Source organism: Rhinolophus hipposideros (assembly GCF_964194185.1).
Source record: "Rhinolophus hipposideros genome assembly, chromosome: 22".
Lineage (NCBI taxonomy): Eukaryota > Metazoa > Chordata > Mammalia > Chiroptera > Rhinolophidae > Rhinolophus > Rhinolophus hipposideros.
The window spans coordinates 40,712,893-40,732,739 of NC_138068.1; the positions used below are offsets into that span (position 1 = coordinate 40,712,893).

General features: G+C 36.9%; 1 protein-coding gene across 17 annotated transcripts in view; it reads right to left on the reverse strand.

The window, feature by feature from the left end:
• The window catches only part of RALGAPA2 (Ral GTPase activating protein catalytic subunit alpha 2), a gene marked incomplete at its 3' end in the record, with an annotated part of 326,498 nt that overhangs the window by 226,079 nt on the left and 80,572 nt on the right, over positions 1–19,847 (reverse strand). For all 17 annotated transcript variants that reach the window (XR_013992302.1, XR_013992303.1, XR_013992304.1 and 14 more), the window contains 4 exons: positions 17,122–17,349; positions 6,401–6,568; positions 5,126–5,263; positions 2,025–2,173 (listed from right to left, as the gene is read on the reverse strand). Coding sequence is in view for 14 of the 17 variants with exons in the window: in XM_081034222.1 (XP_080890348.1) it covers positions 2,025–2,173; positions 5,126–5,263; positions 6,401–6,568; positions 17,122–17,349 (683 nt within the window). The remainder of the gene's footprint in view (positions 1–2,024; positions 2,174–5,125; positions 5,264–6,400; positions 6,569–17,121; positions 17,350–19,847) is intronic.

Below are 19,847 nucleotides of genomic sequence, written 5' to 3' on the forward strand. Positions count from 1 at the left end.
TTACCTGCTGTTCCTTCCCTCAGGCCTCCCCATGGCTCCTTTCTCCCTTCCCTCAGGGCTCTCAGGAAGGCTTTAACACATACCTGATGAAAGAAACTCTCCTGCCCTCCACACTGGCCCCTTCCCCTTTCTCCTTGTTCTCCTTAGCACATAATACTACCAAAATTGCTTCTGTATTCATTATGCCTCTCAGTCCACAAGGATGGAAACCTCATGAGGAAAGGAACATCATATGTCTAGGGTACCCAAATCCTCATAACAGAAGCTTGGTAGTTCTTTACCAGACAAAAGAAGGGAGGAAGGGAGGGGAGAAGAAAACAAAAAGGGAAGGAAGGGATTGTCTGGTACTAAAATATGTAAGAAAATCTGGTGCTAGGGAAACAGGTCACATCCCTTTCTATGCTCTACTGACTATTTGTTGGTGAGTATTGTCATATATATATATATATATATATATATATATATATATATATATATATATATGGCCTGGAATTTCTGAATTATTAAATTACTGAGAAGTGCTTGATTTTATTTCCTAAAATTTTCACCAAAAAATTATCAAAAATATCAAAATACTATTAATACAATAATAGTATACTGAATTCATAGTTTTCAAAGGAAAAAAATCAAAAATACTATTGCTATAACTATGGTATCAAGGAGTAGATATTTCAGTTGAAAGCATACTAGCATTTCTCATCACTTTCAATATTACTGACACAGCTTTTAACTTTGTTTAAATCATATTGTTCCTCACTAATACTTCTAGCTTTAACAACTGCTTCTTGGCAGAGAGTGCTAAGTTTTAAGGTCTGGGAAAGATGACAGTGGAATTTACATCGTAAAATAATCATTGTGATACTTGCAGTTTCTGTATTAGTGAACTTTCTGCAGGACAGGATTCCTGTAGGCCCACCCTTCCCTCATCTAAGAAAGGGCTGCACTCGATGGCCCCAGAGGTCCCTGCCAACTCAGTCCTCCCTCATTTCTACAGCTTTCACCAACTGCAGACAGATCCTTCCAAAGCACCCTTTGTGCTGATGCGAGGATGTTCAGAAAGGGAATCTAGAACATAGGTTTGGTAACAAAGACCCACCAAGGATTTCCAGGAGGGAAGTGTGCCACCAGTGCTGGTGTGCAGTGGCCTCAGTGGACTGAGGGCTGAAGCCAAGGAACACTGAGAGGAGGCGCTGACCACAGCGAGGCAAGCCAACGAGGGCAGCTTGTCTGTCTGAGGAAGGTGGCTGGTGGGAGAAACATGCAAAGGGTGGGCAGGAGAGACATTTTCAAGGCAGAACTGAGGGGCTGCCTTTCCGATGCATTAAGAAGATGAAGTGGAAAGTGGCTCTGAGAAGTATGGTCTGTGGCTGAGAACCTCTAAAAATGTCTCAGAAACTGGAGTAATGTGAAGATACTCATTATGAGAGAAGGGCACAGGAAAACGCATAATGCATTGTTTACCTTTAGGGATATGATAAAAACACCAAACAAAAATAAAGGATAAAAATGAAAACACTTTGCATAAGCATGTTTTAACAACGCCATTATATTTTTGACTGCACTATTGGTTCAGTCACTCTGACAATTTGTCTTTTAAAATGATTGTTTTTCCAAATGAATTTAAAACTTCCAAGTTTTAAGCAATAAAAGTCAGTTAACAATATTCTGGAGCAATTAACAAACTCTCCTGGGCTTATGAAGAATGATATTATAGAACACCAGTTACACTGCTTTTCCACAGAACTGTTTATTGTCAGTTTAAAATGGATAAATCTACTATTAGAGTAATATGACCATTCTTAATTCTTAAGAACATTTTAAAATCAATAATGACAATAAATGAATTATCAAAGTACTAGATGCTTACTTTCTTCAAAATTCATAGAAAGTATTACAAAAGAGTGATTATCACCTTGTTGTTAACTTTGTAAAACCATATAAGTGGAGGCTATAACATTTTAATTATTATGTTGAGAAACAGAAACATCTGTTTTACAATATTAATTAATTTGAAATAATCTTACCATGTCTTTTTATTCATTGTAAGCTCCATTATCATGCGCCTAAAAATAATCAAAACAGCTTTACAAGCATCAACTTGTTCTTTCAAGAGTGTGGGAAATTCAGCACACGGTTCCAGCAAAAAGACGTTTGCAGCGTTTGTCAAAAATACCTTATAATCAACAAATTTTACATTAGAAAATATTATTAAACATATACATCTGAACAAATTTTGCTTAAGGCTAATGATACTAATTTTACTTTGCCAATGAATCACCTTTGAATTATTTCACTTAAGGCAAGTGGTACCAACACATATTCAAGTTTTCCTTTTGCTCACCTCTTAGAATAACTTAAATACTGAGACACCTGAAAGAACTTTCCTTGGAAAAATTGCTATTACATAATAATATTGTAACTTTAGAAATTTTATGAATCAGAGAATCTTTTGAAGACTTCTTTTTGACGTTGTCTTAAAAAGAGAGAGAAAAAAAGATAAGACAGGATCACTGCCTTTGGATGAGAAATTTTGGGGTGGGGGAAAGGGAGAGGAAGAGGAGCTGTGGTCATAAAGTGGCTGGAAAGAACTATCTAATTATTGTTCAATCTCCCAGCACGTGAACGACTTGCAGACAGGAAGCACAGCCAGCACCACCCCACAAGGGTGTGTGAACCTCTAGGAGCAGTGACTGCAGGAAACAGCCAAAGCCACATGATTGACATACACATCCTCCGGGAGCATGTATTTTATACTGAACAGCAGAATACAAAACCTAAATGAATTCTTAAGATAAAAACAGATTTCAAAAGAATTCAGGTAATCAGCTTACCACTCTCTGCTCTGCCTCAGACCTTTAGGATACAAGTTCACTGTCCTCTACCATCAAGGTAGTTCAGTAGAAAACTGTGAGAAGCACTGACCCAGGCTATCCTGTGGGATGTTACTACTTATGGGCACTGCAATAAAATAACAATGTGCTACCATTTAGACCAGGGGTGTCCAAACTTTTTCCACGTGTTTCACCAAGGGCCATATGCGGTAAAATACAAACAGCCGGGCCACTCACTCGAGGTGAAGTACGTATTGCCTCACCTGGTTTATTTAAGTAAACTAAACATATTTTTGGAATTTGCTGCGGGCCAATAAAAAAAGGACCGCAGGCCGCAGTTTGGACGCCCTGGTTTAGACCGATGATACCAGCGAGCCCTCAGCTTAGGAAATTGTGATCTGTCAGCCTGGTGATGAGGCTGGACCCACTGTGAATGAAATCCACTAAGACAGTATCTCAACACAGATGCATAAACTGACGGGAGAAATGAATATATTCAAAAGTCAAATGGGTGAACTAAAATGTTGACAGCCTGTAAGATTATCTTACGTAATATTAAAAAGGTATCATGTTCCAATTTTCTAGGAAGAATTACTAAATAATAGTTGATAATAGAGAACAGCAATGATGAAGAATTTACTAGCCTTCAAGTAAGAAAAAAGAAAACAAAGAACTTTTTGATTAAGAAACTAGAGCAGCTTTAGTGACTTTTTCAAAGAGGTATGCCTCTTTGAAAACATAGGCGATATATTGCAATACAGATGTTTTTAATTCAATGTATTTGGCTTCTTGATTTGAATTTGAAACTTTTGCATATTCTCAAATAAAGGTAAGGAGTCATCATGTATTATACTTCTTTCATTTTACTTTTAAAAAAACATCAAAATGCCAACTACCTGAGTATTTCTTATAACCATGTTATATATGTAAACATGTTAATATACGTTAAGGTAAAAATAAACAAAACTAATAAGTCCATATCATACTTGTCAAAAGCAACTATATACGAGTACTTCCTATCTATCTCAACAAACCTCCACTTGGCCACTTTTTCTTAATGAACCAAGCAAAGGGCCAAGGTACTGGATATAATTAGTACAAAAACAGCTATTTAAATCCAAACCAAATATTTTTAAAAACTATAGCACTATAATCAAAATTATTTTCTTGGTTCAGCCAACTAGATGTAACTTATCCTTTCAGAAAACAAACACTCTTCTGAACCCATAAAGATAACTGATATCCACTGACACTGGGGTGGCTAACGATGGCAACATGGCATCCACCTGGAGGAAGGGGCTACCAAGGACCTCAGGGCAGGGGCTCCCGCAAGTATTTGTTTAGTGGGGACAGGGATTATATTTATGAGCTGCACCAAAGTTCTTTGAAGATACTCAAGTAAAATCATATTGATTTTTTAAAGTTAATTTCAAATTATCTGATTTTCATTGAAAAATGCAAAAATTCCTAAGTTAGCGTATATGCTGCTAATTAACCTGAAAATAAAAAAGGATTCCATGATAAGAAATCCTATCAAGAGATAGATGACAGAAACACAGTGTCATTGAAAACTAGGTAACATGCATGCCATCCCCAGACTCAACGCCTGTCTTCTGTGTGGGAGGCCTAATTGGACACAGCTATACATGTGGAGGCAGAATTGGAGGGTGGGGTGCTCGGGAGCAGAGGAAACAGAGGCACGCTGTGTTTTCACTTATACTCCCAACAACCTTCAAGCTGAATTGGACCAACAGGTAATTTCCCAATCCTTATTTTTGAGACAAAATCCTGAGGTCTGGGGGAGATTAAGTGATGAGCCAAAGGTGTTCTTTCCAATGTTCCCAAATGGTATCGATTCTATTTCATAAATTCATTCAGATAAAAATCTAAAAATTATTGCATTAATCATCATTCTTCATAAACACAGGCAATTTTTAAGAGGACTATTACTTGTAAGACTATATAGTCAACCACACTTAACTTGCAAATGATTTAGGTAACTAATTACCTGTGTTCAGAAGATACTTTTAAGATTTAAATCTCAGTCATTTCACATTCACTGTATAACCCTTCTAAAAAAAATTGCGAACAGTTCATTATGTTTCCTTTGACTAGAAAAAAAATCTACAAATGTAAAGTGAGAAATCAGGAAGACAACTTAGAATGAGAACTTAAGAGCTGTTTACTGACAAAAGGCAAAAACTATCACCATACTTTATATGTTACCCCAATAAACAATGCTCAAATTGACTCCAGATGAGGGCCTTTATGCCTCTGGCTGGCTGGCCGCATACCTGCAACATAGCCTGGGTTCCAGCTTTCACATTCTTATTTTCTTCTTCTGTCACACACCCTCTGTTCACAGCACTGGTGAAGGAGTATGTTCGTCCCCAACTGGAAGATCGCTTATGACCAGTACTTTCAGACGCAGTCTTTAGAAAACAACAATCAGTTAACAGAAAAGGAAGAAGCACACATTCACCTATTTAATTCCTTATGTTCACCAGAATTCGCAAAACTACAGGTTCTAGGAGAGCAAGTTTTTTTTCCATTTTGTTCACCACTCTACTTCCAGCACCTAAAATAGTGCCTGTCATTTAGTATCGCTGAACAAATAAACATCCAACGACTGAATGAGCACACAATATAGACCTTTAAAATGTGTGATTAATTCCGTTTGCTCCTGACTAGTTATTAAAAATGATTTCACCAAAATCAAAATTATGTAATTAATACAGATATTTTAAAATGCTATGCCTTTGGTTACCAATATTTTTAAATGTTAGTCATTAACTGCTATAAGAAACACATACTTTTAGAAATAATTTCTCAGACTAGATTTCAAAATAGCATGCCAGAAATATAAATATGACTTAAGCTTCTTTTGTATTGCAGGAAGAGGTCCCACTCTGTCATTTTAGATTAATCTAGCCTGTAGTTTTATTGGACACAGACTAAAGAGGTCCATTCTGACAGTACCACTCTCTGAGGACAGCACCCAGCCCCGCAGTGAGGCTTACTTCTGGTGGAGATAACACTCTTCTTTACTGAGTTAGTCCTTTCAAGTGTGTAACATCATGACTGCTTCTGGAATAGGCCACCACACAAGAAAAGGTTCCCAAAACATTCTAAATTTAGTTTCTCAAATGCTGACATTTAAACATGTCAACGATAAGACAGTGACATTGTTAGGCTTATACAGAGATGTGTAAAATATGATGGTTTATTAAACAACTCTTGTGCAACGGTGAATAATGAAAATGCAATGCACATGTGGACCTAGCCTGAGGATTAGGAGATAGCCAGAGATCTTGAATAGGGCACACAAGCAGCCTCACTGAGGCAGGAACTCAGCAACACAAGAATATCGCAGATGATATTAGGTTGGTGTAAAAGTAATTGCAGTTTTGCAATTATTTTTAACCTTTTAAACCACAATTACTTTTGCACCAACCTAATACAAATGAGATTCACCTGCCTGTGTCCCACCAACTGGGACCCTTGATTGAGCAGCTAAAACATTGCTAAAATATATACACTCCCAACTGAAACAAGCGATAAAATATTACCTCCTTGATGGCAGTTTCTGAAAATCCTAATTTTTCAGCATCTTCTTGGGCAACTTCTTTTTTATCTGGTTCCTCCATGAACACAGGTTTTTCCTGGAGGATCCACTTTCTGTACACTTGAACTACTTTCCTTGTTATAGCTATGTCACAGGAAGGCAACAAAAATGCCTAAAATGACAAGAGAAAACTCCGTTTAACACCATACAAGCTCAGGTCACTACAGAGCCACGTAACAGACATTTCCAATCACCATCACCAATTTCAGACTTTCCTTTGAAACATACAGCTGGTAAGTATACTACACAGGACCACATATTTTTGTGCACACCAAACTTATCTGAGGAAAACAGCAATTTTCATAATTGGCCCAGAAAATATAATGCAATTTAAATTTTACTTAAATATTTTGAATAATTTTTCCACAAAAATAACCAAAATGCAGACCTGTACAGATATTTTAATTGGCTATATAAATAATTGTTCAACTGGGAACTTTTCCCAATGAATCTGATATAAGTTACAATAGACATACTAGTACAGCCAGTTGCAGCCAACTGTCACATCTCTTCCCAATTTCATGTTCAGTGACATGTTAGTTGCTTGAATTGGCCACAGTGAAAGTATTTACACCACAAGAAGTTTGCAAATGATATCAATCAGGGCTTTTCTTCTTTTTGTTTGCCTTTACCTTGTCTTTCTTTCTTTCCCTTCCTTTTTTCCTTCCGCCCACCCTCCCTCCTTCCTTTTTCAGGAGCCAGTTGTTCAACATTTAGCAGCACACCAGTGAGTAGATACCAACGTTAATAAGAGCACTGGCCAGTTGTAGCATTATGCATATTTATGTGAACTCTTTTACATTAAAGAATCCCCTTACATATCTACACGTGAAAATTTTTTTTTAAGTTTTTGTTTTTTTAATTGGGAAAGGGGAACAGGACTTTATTGGGGAACAGTGTGTACTTTCAGAACTTTTTCCAAGTCAAGTTGCTGTCCTTTCAGTCTTAGTTGTGGAGGGCGCAGCCCAGCTCCAGGTCCAGTTGCTGTTGTTAGTTGCAGGGGGCACAGCCTGACTCCCACACATGAAAGTTTTGATTTAGTAAGATTTCAAAAAGAAACAAAAATGTAAAGGGAAAATGTATTTCCTTTTTAATATCAGCTTTAAGACATATTTCTACATGAGGGGTGAACACGAAGTACTCAACACTCCAATGAATGCTTTCATTCCATAGATGAGGAATTAAGATGAGACCCAGGATACCTGAGATATTCTCACAGGTTTAGAAACTTATTAGTAAACAACGAATCCAGGTCTTGATCTCACGTTTCAGAGATTTGTTTTAATACCATCATAAAGCTTCATCCTTCAGGATCCAGTTGGAGGCAGATTTCAATGTGACAAGGTTTCATGCAATATATAAATCTCCACAGATGGTGCTCATGTCCCATCAAATTTCAGAATAGAGGAGTTTGTGTTATAACAAAATTGCAACACACCAATGTATCAACTAATCTGATGTGTATTGCAAGAAAGATCAAAGAAAATGAGAAGTACAGCATACACTGATCTCCCATTCTAATTTTGTTTCCAAAATTTTGCTACAAATATTTTCACACATACAAAAAAAGTTGAAAGACTTTTACGGTGAATAATACCCACATACCCATCCCTCAGACTCTATAATTAGCACTCATTATATTTGCTTTATCACACATATGTCAATACACCCCTCTGTCTATGCTTCTTTCTTTTTTTTTTTTAATTAAAGTTTATTGGGGGTGACAATTGTTAGTAAAGTTATACAGGTTTCAGGTGTACAAGTCTGTATTACATCATCTCTATATCACAATGTGTGTTCACCACCCAGTCAATTCTCCTTCCATCACCATATATTTGATCCCTTTTACCCTCATCTACCACCTCCTTCCCTTCTTACTCTCTGGTAACCACTAAACTATTGTCTGTGTCTATGAGTTTTTGTTTCTTCATTGTTTGTCTCATTCCTTTGTTGTTTTCAGTTTTATATACCACATATGAGTGAAATCATAGGGTTCTCTACTTTTTCTGTCTGACTTATTTCGCTTAGCATGATAAACTCAAGATCTATCCATGTTGTCGCAAATGGCACTATGTCATCTTTTCTTATGGCAGAACAGTATTCCATTGTGTATGTATACCACATCTTCTTTATCCATTCATCTATCGAAGGACACTTTGGTTGTTTCCATGTCTGGGCCACCGTAGATAAAGCTGCAATGAACATTGGCTATGCTTCTTTCAATCCATTTTATTTATTTTTTTTTTCATTTTTTTTAAATTAATTTATTTATTTATTAGTTTCAGGTGTACAAAACAAGGTAATACTTAGACGTTCATCATTTATATCCCTCATACTGTGAACCCCCCTCCCCCCATCCACTATCCCTCCGACCTCACAATGAACCATCACATTATATATATAAAATTATAGTTGGCATTCATTAATGTTTAGCTTCTGGTGTACAATGCCATGATCAGGTATCCACAGTATCCCTGAGGTGGTCTCCCAAATAGGACGCATGTCCATCGGATACCCAACAAAATCTTTACAACATTATAGAATACCTTCCCCAAATTAATTTTCAAAAAAAACCCTGAGGCCATCTTGTGGTTACCAGCTGCTTCCAAATCCCTTCACCTTTCCCCTTATCCCCAACCCCCTCCCACACACCCATCTAACCACTCTCGGTTTTTTCTCTGCATCCCCAAAACTGTCTCTGATTAGTAATCCATTTTATTTTTGATGCATTTCAAAGAAAGCTGCAAAAATCAGTACATTTCACCCCTAAACATTGCATCATGTATATCACTGGCTGGGGTTCAAAATTTGTTTATCATACTTTAGGTAAACTTAATAAACAATGAAATGCACAAATGTCAAGTGGACCATTTGATGAGTTTTGACAAATGTACACAACTATGTAACCCAAATCCAATATCAAGGTATACTATGTTATCCTCCTCCCAGAAAGCAAATATAAATCCTCCCTGGAGAAAAATAAAATAATAATAAAACCAAAATTATGTGTATGGACAATCTGGTTAATATGATGTGCAGCATATTAATAAAAAAATCCGAAATATGAGAAAAAATCAATATTAATAAAGCCACAATAAAAAAGACAATATTTAAACATATAGGATATCTAGATAAAGTATCAGAAAGAGATGTAAATTGAATAGAAAAATAAAATAACCGAAATTAAAAACTCAGTGTATATGGGTTGAAACAGAATAGACACAGCTGAAGAAAAAAACTGAATAAAACATCAGAAAAAAACATGCAGATGAAGCTTGGAGAGACAAAAGGATGGCTAATGCAGAAGAGAAGTAAAAGAACACAATGAAAAGGTTACCCTATATATGGCTGGAGACATAGAAGGAAAGATTAGTAAAAAGGGGCAAAACTAATATTTGAAGAAAAATTGGCTGAGAATTTTGTCAAAATTGATGAGCTATTAATCCACAGATTTAAGAATCACAAAGTAACACAAGCAGGATAAATAAAAAGTATATTACAATAAAACTGCTGAAAACCAAAGATAATCAGAAAACCTTCTTAAAAGCATCCAGAGAATTCCTTCTTCTGAAGGTACAACCACGAGTTAGCATGACATCTAAAAGAAACAATGCAAGCCACAAACATGGAGTAAAATATTGAATGTGTAGAAAGAAAACAGCGGTCAATGTAGCATTTGACATCCAGAAAGAATATATTTCTAAAATTAAAGCAGAATAGAGGCATTTTCACATAAGAAGAAAATAAGAAAATTTTTACTAAGGAAAATACTAAAAGTTATTTAATCTTTAGGCAGACGGAAAATAATTATAGGTCAGAGATTTGGAAAAGGGATAAAAATACAATAAAAGGGTAATTATTTGGATAAACATAAGTGAATAGAAAAAATATGTATAAATATATAAGAATAAAATGATAAAATTGGGTAATTATAGTAGTTCTGAAAGTGATGATATATGTATGTATTTATAGATAAATAATACATATTATATATATTCATAATATGGAATTCAAATACATAACAATGGCATATAAACTGAGAAGGAGTAAAATGGAAATAAAGTACATACTAAGAGGGCAAAAGTTGAAATTAATGCTAGATTTTAAGTTACACAAAGTTGTTAACCATTCAAATATTACAAATGAACATAAAAATACTAATCTGAAGGAGAAAAATGGGATGCTAGAAACAACCAGTCTGGAAGAATTCAAGACAACTAGAAAAGTAGAAGGTAAGATAGTAAACTTTAAACACAATTATAGAAGTTGTTATGTTAAATGTAAGTGGAATAATGCTCCAATCAAAAGACAAATTATAAGGTTGGATTTAAAAAACTATGTACCATTTATAAGAGGACACCAAAACATATGGATATGGGGAGGTTGAGAGTAAAAAGTTAGAAAAAGATATGCCATGCAAACACTAACCAAAATAAAATCATAAAGCTATAGTAAAAATAGGCAAGATCAACTTTGAGGGGAGGTTGAAAAATATAACTAGAGATAAAGAGATAAAATTCTTAATGATAAAATATTTATACATCTTTTATGATGTAAATGATAAAAGAAACATACATTTCCAAATCTCTACTGCAACCAATAACTATGCCTCAAATGTACACACACACACACACACACACACACACACACACACACACACGCATGCACGTACGTGCATCAAATACTGATAGGCTGATGGAAAAAAATAGAAAAATCCAGTCACAGTGGGATATTCTCAGTAACTGATAGAACAGCGAACAAAAAATAGTAAGAATAGAGAAGAGTTGAACACATACTTCATGCCTCCTTACTATGTCCTCCATGTCTCGACCTCTCATATTTTTCATCTCTGTCTCTGAGGTGCATTCAGGATAATTTCCTCAGATATGTCACCCAGTTTATTCTCTCTTCAGCTGTGATCTAATTTATTAAACTTACCCAATTGAGGTTTGCCTTTAATATTTCAACTGTTACTTGTTTTTATTTCTAGAAGTTCTATTTTCTTACTATTCAACTGGTTTAGTCATCTGTTAGTTTCTTATTTCTACAAACATGTTCAAGCTTGTCTTTTATTTCTTTAAACATGTCGACGGTATTCATACGGAAGTCTCATTGTGTCACTAAAGTCCTCGTGAGGCTTTCCTGCTTCTTTTGATTTGTATGTTTAGAAAAGTTTTGAGTTACAAATTCCTAAGTAGAAGAGTGACCCCAAATTACTATACCCAGCTAAACTGATATTCACCTGTAAAGGCAACAGGAAAATATTCCCCATCATAAAAGGATGCAGGTTATAAAGCTTCTAAGACACTTTCTCAAAAACACTCGGTGACAATACAAGGCCAAACAAGAAATGAATCAAAACAAGTTATTTAGGAATGTAAATACCAGGAAGAATGAATCTAAAAACAGAACCAAGGCTAAACAACTTTGCACAGTAGGATTCCAAAACCGAATGCAAATAATGGTAAATTTGTAATAAAAATGTACAATACAGTGAAATCAGTAGATAGGGGAAGAGACGGCAGAAAATACAAGGCTGCTAATTTCGTATATTTCAATACAAGAAATAAACAAGTGCTATCTGAAATTACAACACGTTTCTGAAAAGTGACTCCAACACCTTAATGTAATAAATGTTTTATTTATTATAGCCAAGTCTTTTAGCAATTAATATTTCTTGTTGTAAAAGAACGTTTATTTGAATTTCAGCAATTCCTTTAGTTTTGTTTTCTTCTGTTAAATTCAAGTACAATAAAATTCAGAACTCTTCATTAAAACGCATTAAAGATTCATTAAGAATTAAAGATTATATTACCATAAAGTTATTCTGTCAGTTCCCCACCATTACCCTTGGCACTTCTATATACCTACCCTTCTCTCTGCCTTGTCTTCAGTCAACCTGTCTGGTTTCACCTTCTCCTGCCTCTGTCCATCGCTGCCTGCCTGCCTGTCCATCTATACTTGACTAGCAAATTCTGTGTCTACCTGACTGCCTAAAACTGCCCACCTATCCATCTACACCTTATTTCCATCTCTGCCATCTGGCCTTTCTGCAACCATCTGTCTATTCTTCTATGCCTGCCTGCCAGTTTATATCTATCAGCTCATCTGTAAGCCCTCCTATCTGTCTCGGCCAGACTGCATTCTGATGGTTTATATCGTATCTTACTCATCTCCTCTCTGCTAGTCTCTTATCTGCCTATTTAGCTGGCCAGGCCAAGAGCTCCACATGTATAGAAAGAAATACCTAGAGTGACGCTCTTCCAGCATTAATATGGTTATTTAGATGGTAGTGCTTTGAGTGATTTGCTTTTACTTTCTCCTTCATAATTATACATGTGTGAGTGTGTGTGTATAGTGTTTATATGAATGTTATCTAATGAACATTCATTCCTTTTCATTAAAAAAGCTGTTCTTTAAAACAAACCCAACAACAAACAAGACAACCTAATGAACAAAAACCCTTTAGAGCACTGCTTTGAACTTTTGAGATCATAACCTAAGTAAGACATTTTACAGAAGGCTACATGTACTTGTACATACAGTATATACATAAATACATCAGAAGTTTCACACAAAAATACTAATCCTTACAACAGGCATTATGAAATATTTTGGTCTGTTCTATTTTACCATATTTCGTAATTTTTTTTAAATGCTGTTTTTTGACCCACGAATTTAATTTAATGATGTATAAATGGTCACAACTGGTAGTCTGAAAAATACCAGTTAGAAGACAAGTTTTCAGTGGTACAACTCAAGAGCAGAATCGCCTACCTGAAGCACTTCACCACTGTCATCCTGCCTGCTAAGCGTAGCAAGAAAACTGAGGCTGTCCCGAACCTTGCCAAATCCTATCCCCCTTCAGTTACCATCTATTTCCATTACCTTTAACCCACCGAGCCATCTAGTCCGAAGTGACTTGCACTGTTAGTTCCTGCCCCCAGCAGCCTCTCATCAGCATTTATTCCCCAGGTCACACACATTGGCATCTGATCTTCTGTCTCACACTGTTCTCTGGTACATACACACATGTCTTAGCTCCAATGTGTACTTTTTGAATGTACATTTTAAACTTTAATAGCCTTTAGGCTTAAATAGTTTCTGAATAATTTAAAATTGAAAAAGAAATTATTATGAAAGAAGACATTTTGCCTTCTATGAAAGAAAAATTCATCATTGACCAAGAGAGGGCAATAGAACACAGTGTTAAAACATATGCCCCTTTTCCCAAATGTGTCTATTTCAGTATTTTAACAATGCATAATACTCATATTTTAAATTTCATATATGTTTTCAAATTAGATTTGATTAAGATTATGAAATGTAAATAAAATGTTTTTGAGCTGCATGGCACAAAGATGTCTCATAACTTCAGTCATAGTCTGCAGTTACCTCAATGACCCAAGCTACTTCAAATTTGAATTTAGATTGGATTTAGGATTTAGACTGAATTTAGAATTTAGAGCACACTACTGCCAGGGGTGGAATGCCAATAATGGAAGCAGATAGAATTATGTGTATGCTAAGTGAACAATTACACAATGAACGTAAAACCACATCAATTTAGCAAGTATCTCTTGTACAAAATGGTACCTACTCTTATTTTTAAGCATTTGCATCCAAGGGTTTAAAACACTATTTAAAACTGGGTCTAATATATGGTGATGGAAAGAGAACTGACTCTCGGTGGTGAATACACAATGTGAGATATAGATAATGTATTAGAATTGTATAACTGAAATCTATGTAACTTTACTAACAATTGTCAGCCCAATACACTTCAATTAAAAAAAAAAAAAAAGAAAGAAAAAAAACACACCATTATTATAGATCAAGGTCAGGAAACTTTGACAATCCAAATCCTGCCACTTGATTTTTATAAATAAAGTTTTATGGGAAAACAGCCATGTTTGTTACATACTGCCTGTGCTGCTGTCACACTATAAATGCAGAGTTGAGTAGCTACAACAGAGACCATGTGATCAGCAAAGCCTAAAATGTTTACTATTTGGACCTTTGCTGTATAAAGTATACTGACCTCTGCTCTCAATCATATGCCCTCTAGGATCTTGACAATTTCAATTCAAATTAAAAGTACAACAGAGCTTCACTATGGCAATATTAATGGAGGGAACAGGGTAGATTTTTAAATCATGGACTATTACGATAAAAGAATGTTTTGGCAGCATGATGTGTACAGTACAGATTAGAAAGGAATGATACAGCAGATGTGGGGCTCCAAGGAGTATGTTGTTAACTATGGTCAAAGGAAAAGGAGAGAAAGGTAGTAAGACAGCCTCCTGCATGACGTGGCCAGTGATGGCTCACAGGAGAAGACAAGGAGCCCAGAAGGGCTAAAATTAATATGCACACAAGAATGAAGGTCCCTTTAAAGGAGCAGTCAAGTCAGAAGGAGAAGTTGATGTTAGGGAAGAAAATGAGCTAAGCTCTGGCTTTGTGATCATGAAGATAACACAAGAAGGTCAGGTGAGATCCCAAGTGGGCACTTTAAAAGGCAAGTCTGGAATTAAAACGCAAGGTCTGGACAAAGGGCTTGCTTAATTGGAACTTATACGAGGTCTGCCAATTAAGTTCACGAACTCATCCTAGAAAAAGTGCTACATACGTCATTGCTGAATGTCACTACAGTCACCTTCCACGTACTCGCATTGGGAAGCTGTGCACTGATGCCAGCACCTAGTCCACCCTTCAAAGCAATTTTGGAACTCTTTTTCTGGAATGGCCATCAGAGCTGTCATCGTATTACCCTTGGTGTCCTGAATGTCATCAAAATGTCTTTGTTTCAATACTTCCTTTATCTTTGGGTAAAGAAAGAAGTTATTGGGGGCCAGATCAGGTAAGTAGGGAGGGTGTTCCAATACAGTTATTTGTTTACTGGCTAAAAACTCCCTCACAGACAGTGCCGTGTGAGCTGGTGCATTGTCGTGATGCAAGAGCCATGAATTGCTGGTGAAAAGTTCAGGTCGTCTAACTTTTTCACGCAGCCTTTTCAACATTTCCAAATAGTCAACTTGGTTAACGGTTTGTCCAGTTGGTAAAAATTCATAATGAATAATCCCTCTGATATCGAAAAAGGTTAGCACATTGGTTGCAACAAGGTCGCAAACTTAATTGTCAGACCTTATACACCACAATGGTGGCTGGCACTGTATAAGCAATCGAAGGCCCCAAGAAGGAAACTGTGGAGGTACAGAAGAAAAGGCTCAAGCCCACAATATTGGTCAACTCTTGTAATTTGGGGTAAAAAAAAGGGGCTAAGAAATGAGACAGAGAAGACACAGTCGGGGGGCAAGAAGAACCAAGGCACTGATGGGACACAGAATCAGAAAAAAGATTTGATAACGGAAATTTTAATTACCCCCTAAATAAACATTTTTTATTCATTATAATACAAAACACAGTAAACCCTCTAGATTGTTGTGCACTCTGCCTCTTCCTAAAAAGTTCTTCATGGCACACATGCATGCTCATATGTGTACAGGACCTCCCTCTTCTCCTCACCAAAATTGGTCTCTACCATTCAAGAACCTCACCTTTCCTCCCAGTGCATGGACTGAATAACTACTTGCCAACTGTACACACATACCTATAAAAGAGCCATCCTCTCTGTCTTCCAGGGCACCAGTACCAAGACACACATGGCCAAAGGCTCCACTCCACACTACAGAGCTCCCGTCTTCTCAACTGCATCGAGGGTTCCGTTTCCTCTGCCAGATGGCTATAACTTAGGAGTTTCTCCACAGCAGCACTAGTGACATTTTGGGCAGGACTGTTCTTTGTGGGGTGGGGGTGGGATAGCTGTTCTGTGCTTGTAGGATATTTAGTAACATTCCTGGCTGCTACCCATTAGATGCCAGTAGCATTGTCCTCTTCCCCAGTTGTGACAACCAAAAATGTCTGCAGACATTGCCCAATGTTCCCTGGGGGGGAGGAAAGGGGGCGGGAATCATACCCAGTTATTGCTCTCGGATGCTAATCATTGCCCCAGCCTCTGACCTCTTCTGTCTGCTTCCCCTGCTTGCACCCTGTTTTCTGTTTGCACTTTTGCTGTTTTCTGTTTGCACTTTTGCACAAGGCCTTTTCACCTACCACAATTTCCACCCTAGGTCTGTTATGTCGATGTCTTCACGTCAGCTCCTTCCTTTCCTTTCATTCCCCTCCTCACCCTTTTTTTCTCTTATACCATGAATACTTCTAGCATACGCATATGCCATAGGCCTTTGCAGGGCAGGTACAACTGTTTGCAGAAAGCTCCAGCTCCTTAGAGAGCTTCTGAAGGCTCTGGAAATGATACCAGCCTTGGGCTCTTCTTTGCTATGTTCATTTGTAGATGCACATGCAGGAATGGCTTTCTTTCCACTTACCTTTGGGTTTAAAGTTTGTTATGGAAACATGAGGCACTTGGGGGTGATTTTGCTCAAATGTAAAATTTTCCCTCCACATATAGGAATTTTCCAAAAACATAATTAAAAAAAAATCATGATACACCACATGACAAATTAAAAGTGGAATTACAAGGCTCATTATTTAGTCCTGTAATTTAGCCCAACTCATCAATAGTTATTTCTTAGTCAGTAAAAGAACAAGAACAAAAATCTCTTCAATTTCATGAACTTGTAACACACACTCACACACACTAACCTGACGAAATACTTCATTCACAAAATTCACATAACCTCGCGTTGACAGGAGGATCCGCTGTACCATTTCATAGACAGTGCGGTGCTCTTCCTCAATGCTACAAAGGCTAGAGTTGCTGAGTCTCCGATCAGACAAGGTGCTGCTGTTAGAATGGTTTTTGTCCGGCTCTGCGGGCCCGCCACCCTCCAGCTCCGGCGCCCTCTCTTGCAATGCACCACCACCAACAGTCTGGAAGAAAGTTATTACTACTTATGAGTGATCCTCTTTGACACTCAAGGACACCCAGCAAAACTGAAAACTTCAGAACCCATACTTACCAACTCCCCAATTCAACTAACCCCTCCCCAACTCAGTTATTTTAACAGAAAAACCACTAAATTATTACAGGGAGGCTGTCAAATTTTATCAACCTGAAAAGTTTATTTATATTTGTAAAAATCACAGAATAAATTGACATGTCATAAATTTATATTATCATCAACTTTGATCACTATACTTCAGCACCTACTCTACAGTTACAGAGATGTGGTATCAGTGGATATTTTGAAGGTACAATGTTGGAAAGCATCATTTGATTCATAAGACTAAATGACACCTAGATGAAGGAGTGCCAAGATTTTTAAAGGGTATCAGAACCTTGATCTGAGTTTTATATTCAGATTCTCAGATCAAACTTAACTGAAATATTCATAAAACTTTAAATATTTAGAAGACTTTAAGAGCACAAAGAAATAAAATGATTCATGCAATGAGTCACAAAGTTTAACACTGGTTTCTCCTCTCATTTCCCCAGAGAATTAAAGGTTTCCTCCAAACATACGTATAATTTCACTTCACCTTTGTAAATTCCACTATTATTCTTTTAAGTGCCAAAATATATAACCCCAAATACCACTAAAATTCTACCCACTGTGAATATTTTTTACAAGAAGTGATAAGATATTAGTACAAAATAATTTTACTAACTACCAAGGACAGTTTGAAAGTAAAGCTGATATCGAAATAGTAATCTCTGGGGAAAATTAATGAAGATTATACTTAAAATAATTTTTCTCTTCATGCCTTAGCTATTAAGCCTATGTGGCTTATCAAAGGCACTGTCACACTGTGAGATGAGCCACCCTATAGAAATTATTTCATCTTTCTGATGGATCAACTATCTTCCATAGAAAAATTAAGTTTCGCTCATTTTTACTGATATATGCAACTCAATACCTGTGACTTTTTGATCAAAAACTCCCATTTTCCCCACAAACCAAAAAAGGAAAGAAAAAACATATACATACGCACATACATAGCAAATTTTAAATGGTCCCAAATTCTTTGACACTCCTTCCATAGAGAGGTGAGATCTATGTCCCCTCCCTTTGGTTCATGTGCACTATGTGACTCTGTTAATCAGCAGAATACAGTGCAAGAGACCTGTGTCAGTTTCAGGCCCAGGCCCAAGAGGCTGACAGTCACCACTTCCCATCTCTCAAAACATTTACTCTTGGAGCCCTGAGCAGACAGGAAAGAAGTCCAACTACCCAAACAGACACTATATGGAAAGAGAAGCCCAGCTGAGCCCAACCTTCCAACTGCACCCACCAAAGTAACAGGCATATGAATGAAGTTACCTTGGACCTTCCAGACCAACCAGCCACCAACGGAAGAACACCATCCATTGACCTCAGTTAACACCACATGAAGCATAAGAACTGCCCAAACAAATCCTATCCAAATCCCTGACCCGAAAAGTGAAATATATAGTATGATTAAAAAGGCTGTTGTTTTAAGCCACCAAGTTTTGAGGTCATTAGGTAACTAATTAGATAACACAGCAATTAGAAAACTAAAATAATGTAAAGAATTATATTTAAAGACATCCAGTCATTTAAAAACTAAGCTCTGTTATCCAAATAGAACATAATGGTGGCACAGATGGATTTCCCATCATGCCATAAATAGAAAATTACTGTTGCCCTTGAACAACATAGGCGTTAGGGGTACTGACCCACTATGGAGTTGAAAATCTGCATATAACTTAAGTTGACCCTCTGCATGTACAGATTCCCAACCACCAATGGAAAATAAGTACTTCTCCTGATAAAACAATGCTTTTCTTAGCTTCCTCTACTCCATATTCCCTCCACAATAGGCTGCTTTCCAAAAGTATGTGTGTGTTTTGACAGACATTTATAATTACAGTAAGTAATGAGAGTGAATACAAACTGATAATCCAAGTCTTCTCATTTCTTGTCTCTTTTATGAAGATTAACAGTCAGAGCATGAATAAAAATTAACCACAGAAAGAGGTCCATTTTGTGCCCACAACAATGAAGCTGGAATTCTCAACTATTATTTAGTATTAGTTGACGCGGAGGTAAAAGCAAAAATGATTATCTCTTTAGTATGTTGTATAGCCTTAGTCAGTGAAACAGAAATACGAGACATACATATCTGCTTGGACCAGGCCTGCATTGCCAGGGCTTAGGAAATTGCATGATACAGGCTACCACTTAATCCTTCCTCTCAATCCTCCCTACCACCCTGCTTTCCTCTCAAACCACAGCTCATACTGAGACGTGTTCACCCTCAGTGTCAGGCTCAATGAGGACACCCACAAAGCAGGTGTGAAACGAGATGCAATTGCCATTTTGTTGGTGATGGCTAATGCCCCTCAATTCCCCTGTCATGATCTGCCTGCATGGTTGGGGGCAGCCTTTGCTTTGGGAGAGCTTAAG